The sequence below is a fragment of the Alternaria conjuncta genome (assembly GCF_024043145.1).
Source record: "Alternaria conjuncta strain BMP 0040 chromosome Unknown scaffold_28, whole genome shotgun sequence".
NCBI classification, from domain to species: Eukaryota; Fungi; Ascomycota; class Dothideomycetes; order Pleosporales; family Pleosporaceae; genus Alternaria; species Alternaria conjuncta.
Genome location: NW_026250117.1, coordinates 62,395 through 78,103, shown reverse-complemented (window position 1 = coordinate 78,103; position 15,709 = coordinate 62,395). Strand labels below are relative to the sequence as shown.

At 53.5% G+C, this 15,709-nt stretch overlaps 3 protein-coding genes across 3 annotated transcripts; 2 read left to right on the top strand and 1 right to left on the bottom strand.

The window, feature by feature from the left end:
* Positions 1 to 4,146: 4,146 nt before the first annotated feature.
* On the bottom strand, positions 4,147 to 4,647 carry J4E85_010947 (uncharacterized protein; the record flags this gene model as incomplete). Its single annotated transcript, XM_051475150.1, has 1 exon — positions 4,147 to 4,647. One exon carries the CDS (start codon positions 4,645 to 4,647, stop codon positions 4,147 to 4,149), a length of 501 nt encoding a protein of 166 aa, XP_051321014.1.
* A 5,389-nt stretch (positions 4,648 to 10,036) lies between these two features.
* J4E85_010946 (uncharacterized protein) lies at positions 10,037 to 11,721 on the top strand (the record flags this gene model as incomplete). Its single annotated transcript, XM_051475149.1, has 3 exons — positions 10,037 to 10,182; positions 10,233 to 11,575; positions 11,624 to 11,721. The coding sequence occupies 3 exons, from the start codon at positions 10,037 to 10,039 to the stop codon at positions 11,719 to 11,721; spliced, it is 1,587 nt and encodes a 528-aa protein (XP_051321013.1).
* A 557-nt stretch (positions 11,722 to 12,278) lies between these two features.
* On the top strand, positions 12,279 to 15,314 carry J4E85_010945 (uncharacterized protein; the record flags this gene model as incomplete). Its single annotated transcript, XM_051475148.1, has 2 exons — positions 12,279 to 14,889; positions 14,965 to 15,314. 2 exons carry the CDS (start codon positions 12,279 to 12,281, stop codon positions 15,312 to 15,314), a joined length of 2,961 nt encoding a protein of 986 aa, XP_051321012.1.
* Positions 15,315 to 15,709: the final 395 nt, after the last annotated feature.

The window sequence follows — 15,709 nt, the reverse complement described above, 5'->3', positions numbered from 1 at the left end:
TACGTATCACGGCTTCCACGGCTTCCAGCCCATGTCGTTCGCGCTTTCAGAAGGTGTCTCGTAGTGCGCTCAATGCGGTTTAGTTTAGGCGTGTGATGACGTAGACGATATCACCAAATAGTGTGCAGAGTCAGCACCTTCAACAAGACAATGGTCAGCGAGGAGAGCATGACGCCTGTCGTGGTTCACGTCTATGCAAATGAGAATGCCGAATGCGTAGGATCAAAGTAGCCAATCAGGAGATGCGCATGCCACGCTATTCGACGCCTTTCATGGTCTCACGTGGGTGCAAGCATGGTTCGATGGGCTTGGTGACGTGGTTGGTGAGCTACTGTTGCTTTGATATCAAGGCGGACGTTGGCATGACTTCCGATCACATGACGCAACTACGTTCCTACCAGACATGAAGGAAGACAAGTATCGAGTCGCAACTCACTGTAATAAACTATCAACATGGCCATATTCCGAAACGCGCAAGATGCGACTAGAAGTGGGATCATTTATGTGCGCCTGTATGTCATTACACCCCCATCTCAAACCGCCTCGCGAAGCCCCACCGACCTACTTCCGCATATTTGAGCTAAAGGCGCTTTTCTCCTTTCTCTTCTGGGACATCGTCCGTACATATATATATCAACCGCGCTCACAACCCCGTTCCCTTGTCTCTTCTCCAACGCACCAGATCCGCGTCCAGAAACTCGGGCTGTTCATTCAATTCAGCAGCTTTCCCGTCCAGTCCTGCCTTGTTATGGAGCCATCTCTTATACAGTATAAATCCAATGGCGACCAATAGTAGTATCGCTGCAACGACTGCGGCTGATCCTATGCCTGCTTTGGCGCCTGTACTGAGGCCTGGTTTCGGGAGGCCCGTCGCTGCTGGAGAGGTTGTTGTTGCACCTGTCGACGACGTTGCCGAAGGGACTTGTATTTGATCTAGCGGTGATGCTGTTCCTTTTGCGGAGTCTGATTGCGGTGATACCGTCGTGAGTCTTGGTCTTTCTGTTGCCGGACCCGGCGTTTCCATTGCTGCAAAGCCGATATCGAATTTCGAAGCCAGTGTAGACGCGTAGTCGGAATCGAAGTGGACGAGGTCTGACTCCTGCCAGTAGACCAACATTGGTTGCATGATGACCGTTCCGCTGGAGATGATGGAGGGTTTTTCGGGTATCTCTTGCCCAGCGGCGTTCGTTGGCAAGGTCGCGTCCGCCACGGTATACGCGGTGATGGGCGTATCTATGGCTGATAGACACTCTGTTGCGTCGGATGCCGTTGCCATATAATCACTATCGAGGGTGTTAGCAGGAGCAATCCCCGTCAAGGCCAGGCCAGGCCAGGTGTATATCCGAGGTAATCGCCTCGATAGCCAAAAGATCACACGTACTCTCTACAACAAGCAGCTCCCCATGCCCTTAATCCGCCCAACGTCCAATCCGGCGTTCGGAACTCGACTATCTGCTTTATCTGATAGCCGCTAACACATGAGCCCGGGCTATGCGTCATGGTGGTATCGGGCTGACAGTAGAGAGGAATGAAGTTGTGGACACGGCTGGGTTGACCCGGGTCCTGAAACTTCGTGCCTTCGGTACATGTCGGTGCAAAAGCGAAGGGGGTAGTGAGCGGCGGGACAGTACTGAACGTGTTCACTAGCGGATATTGGTCTCCTGATACTGTATAGATGGCAAGAGAAGCATCATCGATGTTTGATGACATGATAGCAACTCTGTGGACAACAGTTCCCGGATGGACGCAGAAACATTGTAATAAACCCACGTCAAGTATCTGCCAGGGCTGGACACATTGCTCATAACGGGTCGGTAGCGACGTTCCAAATGCGTAAAGAAGCGCTACTATCCCATGCGTAAAGGCTCGATGAGCCGCATCTGATTTGTGAAGGGAGCTGTGCCACACGTGCGCAGGATTGAGGGCGTTGAGGGACGTGCCACGTCTTTGTCCAGGAACTGTACGTTCGATATTGTTGGGCCCTAATAGGTCGACGGGGATTGGCAAAGGGCGGGAAAGCACACAGGGATCTACTCCATGCGGCATTGGCCAATGTTACGGGATACGGTATCGCTTGCGTGCCTGGAAAGCGCAATCCTTGCCGTGCACTACAATTTTAGCAAGCAATACATCGAAAGTCGATACGTGTTGCGTACGCGTTTCAGAGAGAATGTCCACCATCAAAATACCAACTTCCTCCACCCATGCATGTCAACCCAGGATGAATCTGAAGACCCTGGGACTGTATGAGGTGCACATGGAATCAGCACCAATCTTTCATCCTCTTTCTTCTAAGCATCCCCAACACAATCGGCCCATAGCAGATCGTGAATCCGATAGCTTCCCAGTAGAGGGAGCGTACCTCATCCATTCTGTCGGCTAAGCCCTCTGCTTTTGCACCCACTCTGGCTGCTCATTTTGTTTAGCGAACTTTTGATCAAGGGCGCGTTGCTTCTGGACTTTTTTCCTGTACATTACAAATCCAGCAATACCCATCAGTATTACCGCGATGGCAACACCCAAGCCTATGCCAGCCTTAGCGCGAGCGTTGAGCCCAAAATCGGAGTTATCGGCCTTTTCTTTGGAGTTTGGTGCCACCGATGATGACGACGATGTTAATGTTACCGAGGTGAATTGGGTTCGAGCTGACGGTGCTGCCGTGTCTTTCGTAACGGCCATTGTTGCAGTCGACGTGAAAGATGAATCAGATGACGTGCTTTCTGCAGTAACAGTTGCGGGTTCTGCGCTCATGCCTATGGCAAACCTCTCTTCCAATGTCGCCGCGTACTCGGCATCAAATTTTGATAAGTCGGATTCCATCCAGTAGATTAGCATATTCGAATCTACTATTTCTCCCCGGCTGAGTATGGTAGTGGTGGTTCTATGCTCACGGCCAGTTCCGGCCCAGGGGTCCAATGCGGTGATGGGTGTGATGAACGATGAAAAGCAGTAAAAGGAGCCCTCGATGGTTTCTGTGTTCGTCCAACCACTGCCATCGGTGTTAGCAAAAGTGCGCTTTGCTCAAGTCATGACTCTTTTGTATATAGCCGTGCCCTAGGTTCATGGTACGACGTACTTTTTACAACAGGCGGCACCCCATGCGCGAATTCCGCCTGCTGTCCACCCCGGTGTTCTATACTCAGCTACGTCAACGATGTGGTAGTCACTGAGCACTGTACCCGGACTGTGCGTATAGCTTCCGCCAGGTAAACAGTTGCTAGCTGGCCCATTCCCTACAGTGGTGTCACCCGAGGTAAGGATTGTCCATTCATTGGTGCAATGAGATGGAGTCGTAAATGGAGTCGTGAGCGGTGGCCAAGTAACTATAGCGTTCGAAGATGTCGTCGGAAAGAATTGTCCTGGTGATACCGTTTTGATGGTAAGGCGAGCAGTCAAAAGACCTGCCATGATGCACAGCTTACGGTTGGGGTGAGGATGAAGTTAATATGAGATCGAGTCTGTTATATCACTCTAGTTTAGCAGCCTTTGTAGAGAACCTCCATTGAAACCACAACGCGTCGGTGATGGCGATCTCTCTAACCGATACCGGTGTACCAACGCGTCACAAACCGCGTTTATGGCCCTTGCATACAACATAATCTGCGGGAATAGCTGTGTCTTGAACGCGCAAGGAACATAAATGGCGGTAAGTGCCTGCCATTGGTCGTTGTGTTGTGACCAGAACTGTGCCGCATGACGTTCCCGCAGCCTCCTGCCCAGTTCCGCCGCATTTGGCAGCGGACAAATGGGAGACAAAGAACTGTACCGAAGGGCAGAAAGAAATGCAACCCAGACTATATATACAATAGCTCCCAGCGCTACAGGATAGAACAGTAGAGTGTCGATGGATACCGACCAACAAGCTGAAGGGACGTCGAACTCGGGCTAGCCTTTGTGACTAAACAGAAGCAGTGGGTGCAATGGAAAGGGACAGTGGCTATCGCGATGTTCCTGCTCTTAATAAACCTTGAAAGCAGAGCGAACGTCCCTCACCACCCCTGGCAATGCTGTAAAAAGAACTCTGAATTGCAGAGTGTCGGGTGGGCACAGACCAACGAGATCGCATCCCTGATCTGTCAAACTCGTCGAGTCCCAACTGCATTATCTCGATGTGGGGATATAAAGGTCGCTGTCGGCAAGGTGGAATTATGCAGCGCGTGTCTGCACGAGTTCAGGTTGTTCGTTCTGTAAAGCAGCTTTACGGTCAAGCCTCGCCTTCTTGCGAACGTATCTCCTGTACAGTACGAGACCGGCGACTACCATCAGGATAGCCGCGATAGCGATGCCCACGCCTATGCCTGCCTTTGCGGCGATACTGAGATCAGGTTTGGATGACTTTTCGCCACCATCGTCCGCCGGAGAAGTAGTTGAAGTCGAAGGCGCCGTCTCGGACGTGGCTGTCGGCGTGAAGTCGATGTCTAGTCTTGCGGCTAGTGTCGCCGCATATCCAGGATCGAAGTCTGAAAGATCCGTTTCTTGCCAGTAGACGATCATTGGGGCCATCAACTGAACTCCCTCGCTTATCTCTCTTGGCTCTTCTCCAGCTGGATCGCTGATGAGGGCGGGGTAGGCATTGGGATACTGCGCAGTGACCGGTGTGCTGAAGCTGGAACTGCAAGCGCTCGCTGTCGCGTCCGACGCCAACATGCCGCTATCGTCTTCGTCAGCTTAAGTGCCCGGGCTTTTATGTAGCAGGAGTAGCTCTGTAATAGCTAGATCCATGGACGTACTCCCTACAACAAACAGCACCCCATGCGCGTGAACCCCCTGACGTCCAACCTGTGGTTCTGTACTCGGCCAGTGCAACCATATGGTAATTGCTGATACATGTGCCTGGGCTATTGTAGGCCCGGCTGCTGTGAGGTAGGCATGATGTGGGAACGGGGTTTGTGAGGACTGTGGAGGTCAACGGATCCTGGATAATCCACTGATCGGTACATGTCGACGCAAATGTGAAAGAAGTCGGAATTGGCAAGTAGTGGTTGTGCTCATCATTGGTTGGAAAGAATCCGCCTGATCGTACAGTGTAGATTGTGAGGCCAGCATCTGCGAGGCCTGCCATGATGACGACTGTCAGACCTTGTGTTGCCAAAGGAAGTCGAGAGTAGTTGACGTAGATTCGAAACGGAATCACAGATGAGCTTTACTATCTGCGAGGGCCGGGTACTTCAATTGCAGCGCGTTTGTGGCGTCCGGGCTGCCGCTGCCAATCCGCAACAAAATGCTTTCTAGTCTCCTGCATGGTGATTCGATCCTCGATGCCTAATTCGCAGAGACAACTACGCCGTATATGCGCATGAGGCAGAGGTTGGTGTGGCCCGCGGAAAGGCTCCAATCATTGGCTGTCCGGCGTTGCCTGGTGCTGTGCCGCATCTTCGTCCCGCCGCCTCGCGTTGAGCTTCGTTGGACCCTGGCTGCCCATTCAAGGGACAACCTTGACAGGTGTCTAGAGGTCTACAATATCTTACTGATTTCATTTGGGAGAATGTTGAGGCAATGTAGCCTTCTCAGCATTTCTTATAGCTGTACTTCGTAGAGGTGTGTCCAGTTCTCCCCTTGGATAGGGTGCTGGCGGAATGACGGTAAGCAACCGAATGCATAACATTGGTCGAAACTGGTATATTAAGGTTGGTGTTGGTAATCGAGCGATCATTGCGAATGTCCACTGCATCGGATTAGTTCGCCGTTGATCAGGTAGAGTTAAAACCATCATCGTCCTTCTCTTGCGCTCGCCTACGCCCGTGTGAAATTACATTATTTCCTGCCCTTTATCCTACACTATCCCACCAAGCCTAGCCCGGCCTTCACACTTCCATCGCCAACAACTAGCGGCGGAAGCGCCTCTTCTCATCACTGCCAGCTATGCAGCGCTTGTCTGAATAAACTCAGGTTGTTCGTTCTGTAAAGTCGACTTGCGGTCGAGCTTCGCCTTCCGAGCTCGTGTTCTGTAGAGCAAGAAAGCACCAGCACACAGTAGTATTACTCCCGCGACCACTCCAACACCGATTCCTGCCTTGGCGCCGCCACTGAGAGTCGGGTTGGATGAGTCGGCGGCCTCAATGGAGTTTGATTTTGCCGGCGCTGTGGCTGATGCATATTGGCTTCGATTTGGTGGTGATGCTGTCTTAGCTATGAATCGTGCGGTCGATGTGGGCGTGGGCGTAAATGTGTTGCTCGGGAGCAAGACCTCTGCGAGCGATGACGCGTAATCTCGATCGAAATTTGACATGTCGGACTCTTGCCAGTATACTAGCATCACGTCCATGTACATGACACCGCTAGTGACTACGGTAGCATTGTCTCTGGAATCCCGGTCGAAGGCGGTGAATGTGAACGTCTCGCTATTGGACGTAGTGGTAGTACCAGGAATTCGCTTTGGAAGGTAAGCAGTGACAGGCGTGCTGAATGCAGATTTGCATGTTCCACGAGACCAGGCGAAACCACTGTCGGTTGTCAGCACACTTTCACATTGACTCGAGAGTGAAAGGTACCTTCTGCAGCAGTCTGCTGCCCACACTCGTGGACCGCCTGAAACATCTGGCGTCGTTCTGAATTCTATCAAATTGGCTATTCGGTATCCATCAAGGCATGTGCCTGGACTATGGATAGATTGACCGCCCGACGATCGACAGGAGCTGGGAATGGAAAGCTGAAGAAAGTCCGGATTGGGATCGTATTCGTGAAGCCTCCAGTTCTCGGTGCAAGTCGCAGAGTATGTGAAAGGGGTCGTAAGTGGCTCCAAAGAAATTTCACCAGGCGTTATTGGCCACCGACCACCGGGAGGGACGGTGTAGACGTCGTTGTAGACGTCTTCGATGCCCGCCATAGTGTGCAGTGAGCGACCACGCAACAGAGGTTCGAAATGAATGATAAGAAACGTGAAATGAGAGACGATGCGCGCAACGAAGAAGAGCTGAGTACTCCATCACGACGCGTTGGTCGCAACTCGCAATAAGTCGCCTGCCGTCATGCGCATGCCGTATCGGGTAAAGTCAATATCTCCTGCATGGTGATTCAATTCCCCGGATCTGATTCGTAGCGACGAGTGTGCCGTGTGGTCAGCAATGAACGTCGTGGAAGGTCCTGGTCATTGCGTGTTTGGGTGTGATCAAACCTGTGCCACATCTTGGCGCTTAGTCCTGACGGGAGTAACGAGACACAAACAGCGGTATAGGGAGGTAGAACACGAATCCTGGCCACATCAAGCACTACCAGTCCGCTGAGAAAGATCCATGAACCGGCAATACAGGTAAGAAGGCCTACAGGTCTTCGACGCTGCGAGAACATGAGGAGACAGAACTGGGGCCACGCTCGCGTCTGAGTCAGGAGCGCTGGGTAAGTCTCGGATAGTTGAGATGACCGTACTCCTAAATGAGAGGCACAGTTAAGATTGCGAGTTGGTCGTCACGGAGTCAGCTTGAACTATGCCGTGATACTTGAGGGTCGATCGACAGCCACGAGCCGAAGGTTACTGTGTGGTCGACACGTCGAATGATGTTCTCGACACCTTCTCCGTAGCGCAGGGTAAACGTCGAACACGGACTTCCAATTAGGGCTTGATGCATTGATCGCGAACATCTTCAACAGCCGGGACAGTCGGTGGGATGCGAGTGGTCTGTGAGTCCGGATGGATCGACGTTGCCTCTCATTGACATGAGCGGCTGGGTTCCAGAGGCATGTTCCCGATGTGTGGATATGATCAGGATGCGAGCAGGCGGTGGGATGCGTGTAGCTGTATAACCACCTACGACATTGTTGTTGTTCAGGTTGGAAAGGCGATGGCAGGCAGCAGCTTACGCCGCTACTAGTAGCCAATCAAGTGGTTTCCAGGGTCCTCTTAGCGCGACTTTTCGCGCCCGAACGTGTTCGAACGACAAGAGCCGCTGAACGCTTTACGTGCTTGTTAAATCTTCTTCTCCTCCCGAACAGCTATCTTGTTTACAAAGCCAACCACTCTATCCACCATGCATCTGCTAGATCTGCCATTGGAGCTTTTGCACGAAATCCTTGGCTGGGCGATCTTAGTGCGGGGAACAAAGCGTGGCCTTCGATTACGGCTTGTGAATAGTAGGCTCCCCTGTACATCTTGTGCGCAGGTACCTCTGCTAACGAGCGGCTATAGAGATTTTCGATGGGGAGATTATGAGGGTGCTTGCCCTATACAAGCTTCTGGATGCCGAGTTCCGGCCTCTGCTACATCTTAGCGACGAGGCTGCACCTACTATGTTTATAGGTTATCTTGAGCGCCGGGTATTGAACGAGCGAAGTGGCGGAGCTCCTGTTCTACTCTGGATCCGCAGCGTCGCCAACCGTCTTAGTCAAGAGACCGACGATGAGCGAAACGAGAACGACTACATTCGTCAGCTATGCCCCCTTGTGTTGCAGGAATTCAATCGCCTAGACGAACTATGGACGACCGACCTAGCTGCTGAGTTCTGGCATAACGGAATTTTATATGGTAGCGACTTGGACACCGATATCTATATTGCTGCCCTGTACACACAGACACTCCCTGTTGTCGCGAGATGGACCATCCACGGAAAACATTTCAATAAACCAAGTTGGCTCTTTGGTTCGGGATGCTTCCACGCTGGTAGGTTCAGCAATCACGAGGTTCTTGCCGCTATGCTGAACTTGAGGTATGACTTTGACTTTCAGTATATGCGAATGCGCTTGCTCATCGAGGCCGCCAAGTATGGGCGTGTAGAGACGACGCAGTTCTTGTGGAATTTCCAGGCCGTGGAACGTCCGTGGATGCTTGACAGAAAGACCAAGAGACCTTCCTACTGGTGTCAGAACGAGCGAGCGTTGGCTTCGCTGGACACACCAAGTTTGGAGATTTATGACTTCCTTGTCAAGAAGCGACTAGAACACTGCGTTACCAGAACGTTTGGTGTTGAGGAATACACGGCGTTCTTAGTGCGTAGCGCGAGGAATGGGTGGGTGGATATAACAGTGCATTATCTTGCACTTGGCGCCCGTGTAGACGGCTTCGGTTCGTCTAGTGAATACGAGAAGCGACCCCTTCTAGGCGCTTGTCGGAACGGACATGAGAAGGTAGTTCGGGTGTTGCTAGGACATGGTGCGGATACATGTAAACCGGCGTTGGAGACAGCAGTACGGTATGGACAGTTCGCTGTTGTTTCTCTTCTTCTAGAGTACGATGCAGAGATAGGGAACGCTCTGACTGAAGCAGTTGGTAAAGGGTATCGAAGTATTGTTGGTAAATTATTGGCGCGCGGTAGCTACGGCCAAGAGGAACTGCAAAGCCTGCAAAGTCGAGCGCTTGAGATTGAGGATGAGGCAACCTTTCGAGATCTGCTAGAGTATACTAGGGGTTAGCGAAGCGGGTTTCCAAAATTGATTTACGCAACGTCGTTGATGAGCGACGGATTCCCAGACTCATGTTCCCGATGTATGGACGTGGACATGATCGGATCAATTCGCCGCTGACTAGAGATGGCTAGATAATACCGTGATTACTGAAGTGTCGCACAGGTGGTGCACAAGACATAGAGGACGAATAGCCGATGGGCCGAAGAGCAACTACCGGCACGTAGTCGGACGCGGACGACACGGTACTTTGGACGACGCGCTAAGACGCGATAAGAGGAATGAGCTGTCAGGTATCAGAGGCACCAGAGGACGTGGTGTTGAGACGCGGGCTGCGAAGGGTGCGGACAAAGGCGCAGTAGCTGGATGGTGAGCGCATCATTGGCTACCGGGAGGACATGCGCATGCACCGATCCGTTCCGTTGAGGTGTGTGTGTGTGTGCATGTTCCTGGGTTGTGGAGTCGTGGTTCGCTGGCATGGCGTCAGCAGCGCCGGCGCCGATTGCGGGCGCGAACATGGACTTTCTGACTCAGGCCCCACTAAAAGACATTGAGAATTCCCTCACTCCGCTGCTCCAGACTTCACACGACACAACACACGTCATATACTGAGAATAACACGTCTTCCATACATCATTGATATATACCAACATCTAGGAAACTTTACCTCGCCAATTGCTTGGAGAAACCACAAAACACCACCATGTCTGCATACACAAACGGAACCACACACGAGTCGGAGCGGATAGCTCACACGGAAGAGAAGCACCTCCCTGGAGGCTGGGTTGTCCTCAAGTTCGGGGGCACGAGCGTGGGCAAATTTGCGGAGAACATAGCGGGCATCGTCAAGTGCGACCCATCCCAACCCCCACCAGATGGAAGGCGCTGACAGTAAACAGAGCTGGTCTTGCGACGAACCGCGCCGCCATTGTCTGCTCCGCACGCAGCAGCAACACCAAGCTCGAGGGAACCACCAACCGCCTCCTTCGTGCCGCCCGCGCTGCCGAGAAGCCCAACCACCGCGGTTATGACGAGATCGTCGAGGCCATCCGCACCGACCACATCCAGGCCGGCAAGGACATCCTGAGGAACCCGGACATCCTGGCGTCGTACACGGAGGAGGTCAATGCCGAGTGTGAGAGCCTCGTCAAGATCCTGGAATCCGCGCAGCACCTGGAGGAAGTCACGAACCGCGCCGAGGACAAGATCATCAGCAAGGGCGAGAAGCTGAGCTGCCGCTACATGGCCGCCATCCTGAACGATCGCGGCACCCCGGCCCAGTTTGTCGACCTCAGCGACATCGTCAGGCTCCACGCGCCTATCAAGGGCGGGCTCAACGACAAGTTCTACAAGGATCTGGCCGAGGACCTGGGCAAAGAGGTGGCAGCATGCGGCGACAAGGTGCCTGTTATTACCGGATACTTTGGCAACGTGCCCGGCGGACTGCTCAACTCCATTGGACGTGGATACACCGACCTCTGCGCTGCCTTAGTGGCCGTCGGTACCCAGGCCAAGGAACTCCAGGTCTGGAAGGAGGTGGACGGCATCTTCACAGCAGACCCTCGCAAGGTCCCCACGGCCGCTCTTCTCCCCACCGTCACGCCGTCCGAGGCTGCTGAGCTGACCTTTTACGGATCTGAGGTCATTCACCCCTTCACCATGGAGCAGGTCATCCGCGCCCGCATCCCTATCCGTATCAAGAACGTGATGAACCCGCGCAACGCCGGTACCATCATCTTCCCGGATAACCTGAAGGATATCGACGGTCGTGCGCCCCTGAAGGACGGGAAGCTGTTCCGTACTCGTTCGGCGAGCCTCCTCACTCAGCTGGAAGGCCCCAAGCGCCCCACTGCTGTCACCATCAAGCACAACATCGTCGTGCTCAACGTGCACAGCAACAAGCGCACCCGAGCCCATGGTTTCTTAATGAACATCTTCAGCATCCTCGACCGATGGCACCTTTCTGTCGACCTCATCTCTTCTTCCGAGGTCCACGTGTCCATGGCTCTCCATTCCGAGTCTGCCCTTCTGAGTGGCGGGGGTGAGGATGAGTACAAGATCCAGAGCAAGGATCTCCAAGGTGCCGTCAACGACCTTGGCCAGCTCGGCACCATTGACATCGTGCCTGATATGGCCATTGTGAGCTTGGTCGGTAAGCAGCTGAAGAACATGATTGGTATCTCTGGTAGATTCTTCAGCGTGTTGGGACAGAACAACATCAACATCGAGATGATTTCTCAGGGTACGTGATTCTCTATCTCAATGCCGCTTCATTGCTAATATCTACCAGGCGCCAGCGAGATCAACATCTCCTGTGTCATTGAAGAGCGCGAGGCCGACCGCGCTCTCAATGTTGTACATACAAACCTTTTTACTTTCTTAGACTAGACGTCGCATTCGCATTAGCGGAGTTGGATACCACCTAGACAAAATTTACAGGTCAATATTATATTTACACATCCGTTTCACTTTCACCGCCATGCTGTCAGCCATTCCCATTCGCTTAATTCGCTCAACGCCTTAGGTCGATATTCCTATCCACCGAGTAAGTTTCACCCCGACTTGCGCGTTTGCTCATGGTAGTAGCGCGTGATAGTCGCACCGCACAACAAATACAATCACAGCGCACCCTCGACCCAAGACCTTTTTCACTTCCGTTGCAAGACACCGCCCTATTCCTTCACAGTGCAAGTGAGGGACATGTGACGGAATTCCCCTATCAAGTCGCAAATCTTTCCCACGCGGTTGCCTACACTACGCCGAGCGCAACTCTGGCGATCAGTTAATCCCGTGTCCCCTTCACGCGACCAAACAACCCGGGCGAGGTTATGACACTCAACCTGCTCGCCAGATCGCAGGGATTACCGAGCACGCCGCCAAACACTCCCGTCGCAACCCACGAGACCTTTCCTAGTCCGTTCCAACCCAGCGCACACGCCGTCAGAATGCCAGAACGAGTCCTCACAATGGAGCGCGTCTTCACGAAAGAAGACAGCGCCATCTCGCCCGCCACCGGCAAGGCAATCAGCCAACACGAAGCCGCAGGACTAAAGAGCCTGACTAAAGAACAACACCTTCGGTTTTGGGAAGAAGTCATATACTGGAACAAAGAGCGCTTCACCGAGGCCAAATGGCGACAGGCGAAGAAGGATATTTTGCGGGCTAAGAAGGAACACTGTATGAAGGTGCTTGGGTGGTGTCCTCCTCCACCGCCTGTACACTCAATCGTCACACCAGGAGGACGGCAACTACTTTTTTACAGCTCGTCTTCGTGGACTGCGCCTACGGGGGCTCATCCACTTCGGCCAGCGCACCTTCCAAGGTTTGAGACGGCGAGTCCGACTACACCGCGGCCGCGATGGGAGATCTTGTCTTCGGGCCCTGGGACGCCGAGGTCGGCTACTGCTGGGCCTGTCAAGAACTCTTTCGCGCAAGGTGGGTTTTGGGAGTCACTGATTTCACCGAAGACGCCTGTTACGGCTATACCGATTCCAACGACACCTGTTACCGCCGTCCCGCCTTCGCCATGGCTTCCTAATATTCCTTCTATAGACGCCGAAGCCAAAGCCACCTACGAAGACCTCAAAGCCTCCGTCTCAAAAATGGCCCTCAAGGTCTGCGCAAGCCGCCACACACTCCGCCGCTCCTTCAACAGCGATAACGATGTCATACACCCTTCCATGGTGCGTCCAAAAGACACTTTTCTCGCCGCTCAACTCACTCTCGGCTCCTTGAAACTACATCAACCTCTGTCGACATACATCGACGCCTCTCCAGGGTGGGTGGGGGAGGCGGAGGGGAGGCGGAGGGGGGGAGGTGGGGAGGTGGTGGAGTGGACAACATCACGCCCACAATGGGATGTCCTTCACCCGAATATGGTGAAGTCTAAGGACAGACTTCTCGCCGCTCAGGTCACCCTAGGCTCCCTCAAGTTACATCAGCCTCTGTCGACATACATCGACGCCTCCTTGCCGCAGAAACTAGATTCCTACGCCGACGACGAAACCGCGGGCGCGAAACAGTATAGAATCAACCGCCGAGAACAACTGGATGATGTGGATAGTTGGTTGCAGTTTGATGCGCAGACGGGGGAGTTGACGACTATACTGGAGGCTCAGCGCGATTTACTCAAGATGAACAAGGATAGGCGGAAGAGTAGGGAGGTTGCGGTAGGCGAGAAGGGTATCAAGCTCGCGTGGGCTGTAAAGGTTGTGGATGATTGCCAGTACTTCGCCGACATTGCCGCAGATGGAGAGAGCGAAGGTAGTGATGAGGGGTATGAGTACGGGAACTTTGTCAGGAGTCTGGGAGACGGCGATGGCAGTTCGTTGCGGTCGAACAGCTCTACGCTCGACCTCACCTTGACACTGACGAATAGCTCGAACGCTCGCAGCAGCGCTACAGACGAGAACCTCGGCCTGACCCAACGCTCATCCAGCAGCCCCATCAAACCAACCCACGACCCCAGCTCCGACACCTTACCACTCCGCTCACGCAACTACACCCTCTCCAACCTCTCCAACACCACCTCCCCAAACATCTACACACCACCCCCCTCCCACGCCCACAGCATCCGCCGCAGCAACGCCACAGCCACACCTTCCTCATCCGCATCCCGTCGTAACCGGCAGGGTAGTCTCTGGATCAACACCAGTCTAGCTAACCCTTCTGTCAGTGCGGCTAGTACGATGAGCCCGCAGGAACGTGGGACTAGGCATAAGGGACCTAGTATTGAGGATTTGAGCGGGTGGGCGGAGGAGCTGAAGAAGATGGAGAGGAAGAGGTTGGAGATGAGGGGGGATGGGGGTGTTGGGAGGATTGGGAGGCCGGTGGGGGCCGGGAAGCCGAGACAGTTGAGGTGGTTTAGTAATACTGAGGGAGGTGATAGTGAAGATGAGAGTAGGGTAGAGAAGAAGACGGCGCATGAGAAGGAAGAGGAAAAAGCGGATGAAGAGGGCGATGGCTTGACGATCAATGGGTCCGTTCACCCTGCGTTAAGGGAAGGTGGCCACGACACCGATGATGGCATTGCGAATTGGCGTAACAATGTCGACTTGTCACAAGGAGAAGAGAGGAACAGAGGTGCAAGCGGCGGCAGCACCAGCACAGCTAGTTGGCGCTGCGAAACTGCTTCTATCGTCGAGCGGGAAAGTCGGCCTTCTAGCATCGACATGGATAACGAGGTCTACGACACCGGAGACGACGACCAGGCAGTCGATCACGACAACGACCACGAAATCGACAACCCGTTCGACGAAGCCAACAACCCCTCATACCTCGACGCCTCCGACTCCGATACCAACGACCCGCCTACAAGGACACCAAGACCGACTACGCCAGTCCACCCCCAGCGCACGTCCTCCTTATCACCGACACATGCCCCGATCAAGATGTCTGCACTATCAACGCTTCGTGCTCCGGCATCGACTCCAGTTATTCATCAGGAAGGAACACTGCGTCTCGATCCACCGCGCCGCCCACCACCACCGAACCGACCCCCGCCTCCGCCGATGCCGTACTGTAACATGCGTCCACCGGCGCCGCGGCCAACGGCTGGTGAAGGGATGGGGATGGGGATGGAGGGGGTGAGGTATAACAGACAAGGTACTACGTCTTATGAACGGCAGTTAGGTCAGATTTCTGCGGTGCCCTCATCGTCGTCCTTCATCGAGATGGTTAAACGGCAGGGACAGGGGCGGGATGTTGCGTTGTCGTCCTCCTCCATCGAAGGGTATGAGAAGCAGGATGGGAAGGAGAAACAGAGGAGTGCAAGTGGGGGCGTGAGTAAAGCAACTTTACTCCAAGAAGCCGTTCACTCCCGTAGCGGTAAAATTGGAGCTGGGAGCCAACACACTCGTATGTGGAGTAAAAGCAGTGGCAACGCCAAGGACGACGCGAAGAGTAAGGAAGAAGAGGAGTGGGATGAAGAACTGAAACGAATGGAGGGGAGGGAGAGGGCGAGGCAGATTAGTGATTCGTAGATTCCGTGTAAAGCCTCATGGTATGCATGGTTGGATGGAGAAGAAAATGATGATAGTTTGACATGTCACGCACAACAACGAACCTTGAAGAGTGGTGAAGTCATGAATAGGAATTCGGGTTAATAATACTGCTTCCAACTTGATGCAACAAACACCATACCCACCGCGTACTATGAAAAGCAAAAAGGATAACGGGTATATAAACACTCCAACACCACCAAACGCCCGAGTCATCACCGTGATCATAACCGCAACAACATCTAGATACCCTCGGTCCGCGCTCACAACGGATACTAACTAACCGTACACCACGAACACGGCACCTCTTCCGAATCTCTAATGTGACATGTCAGCATATAGTCAAACACATCCCCTCACAACCAAACAGCGGAAGG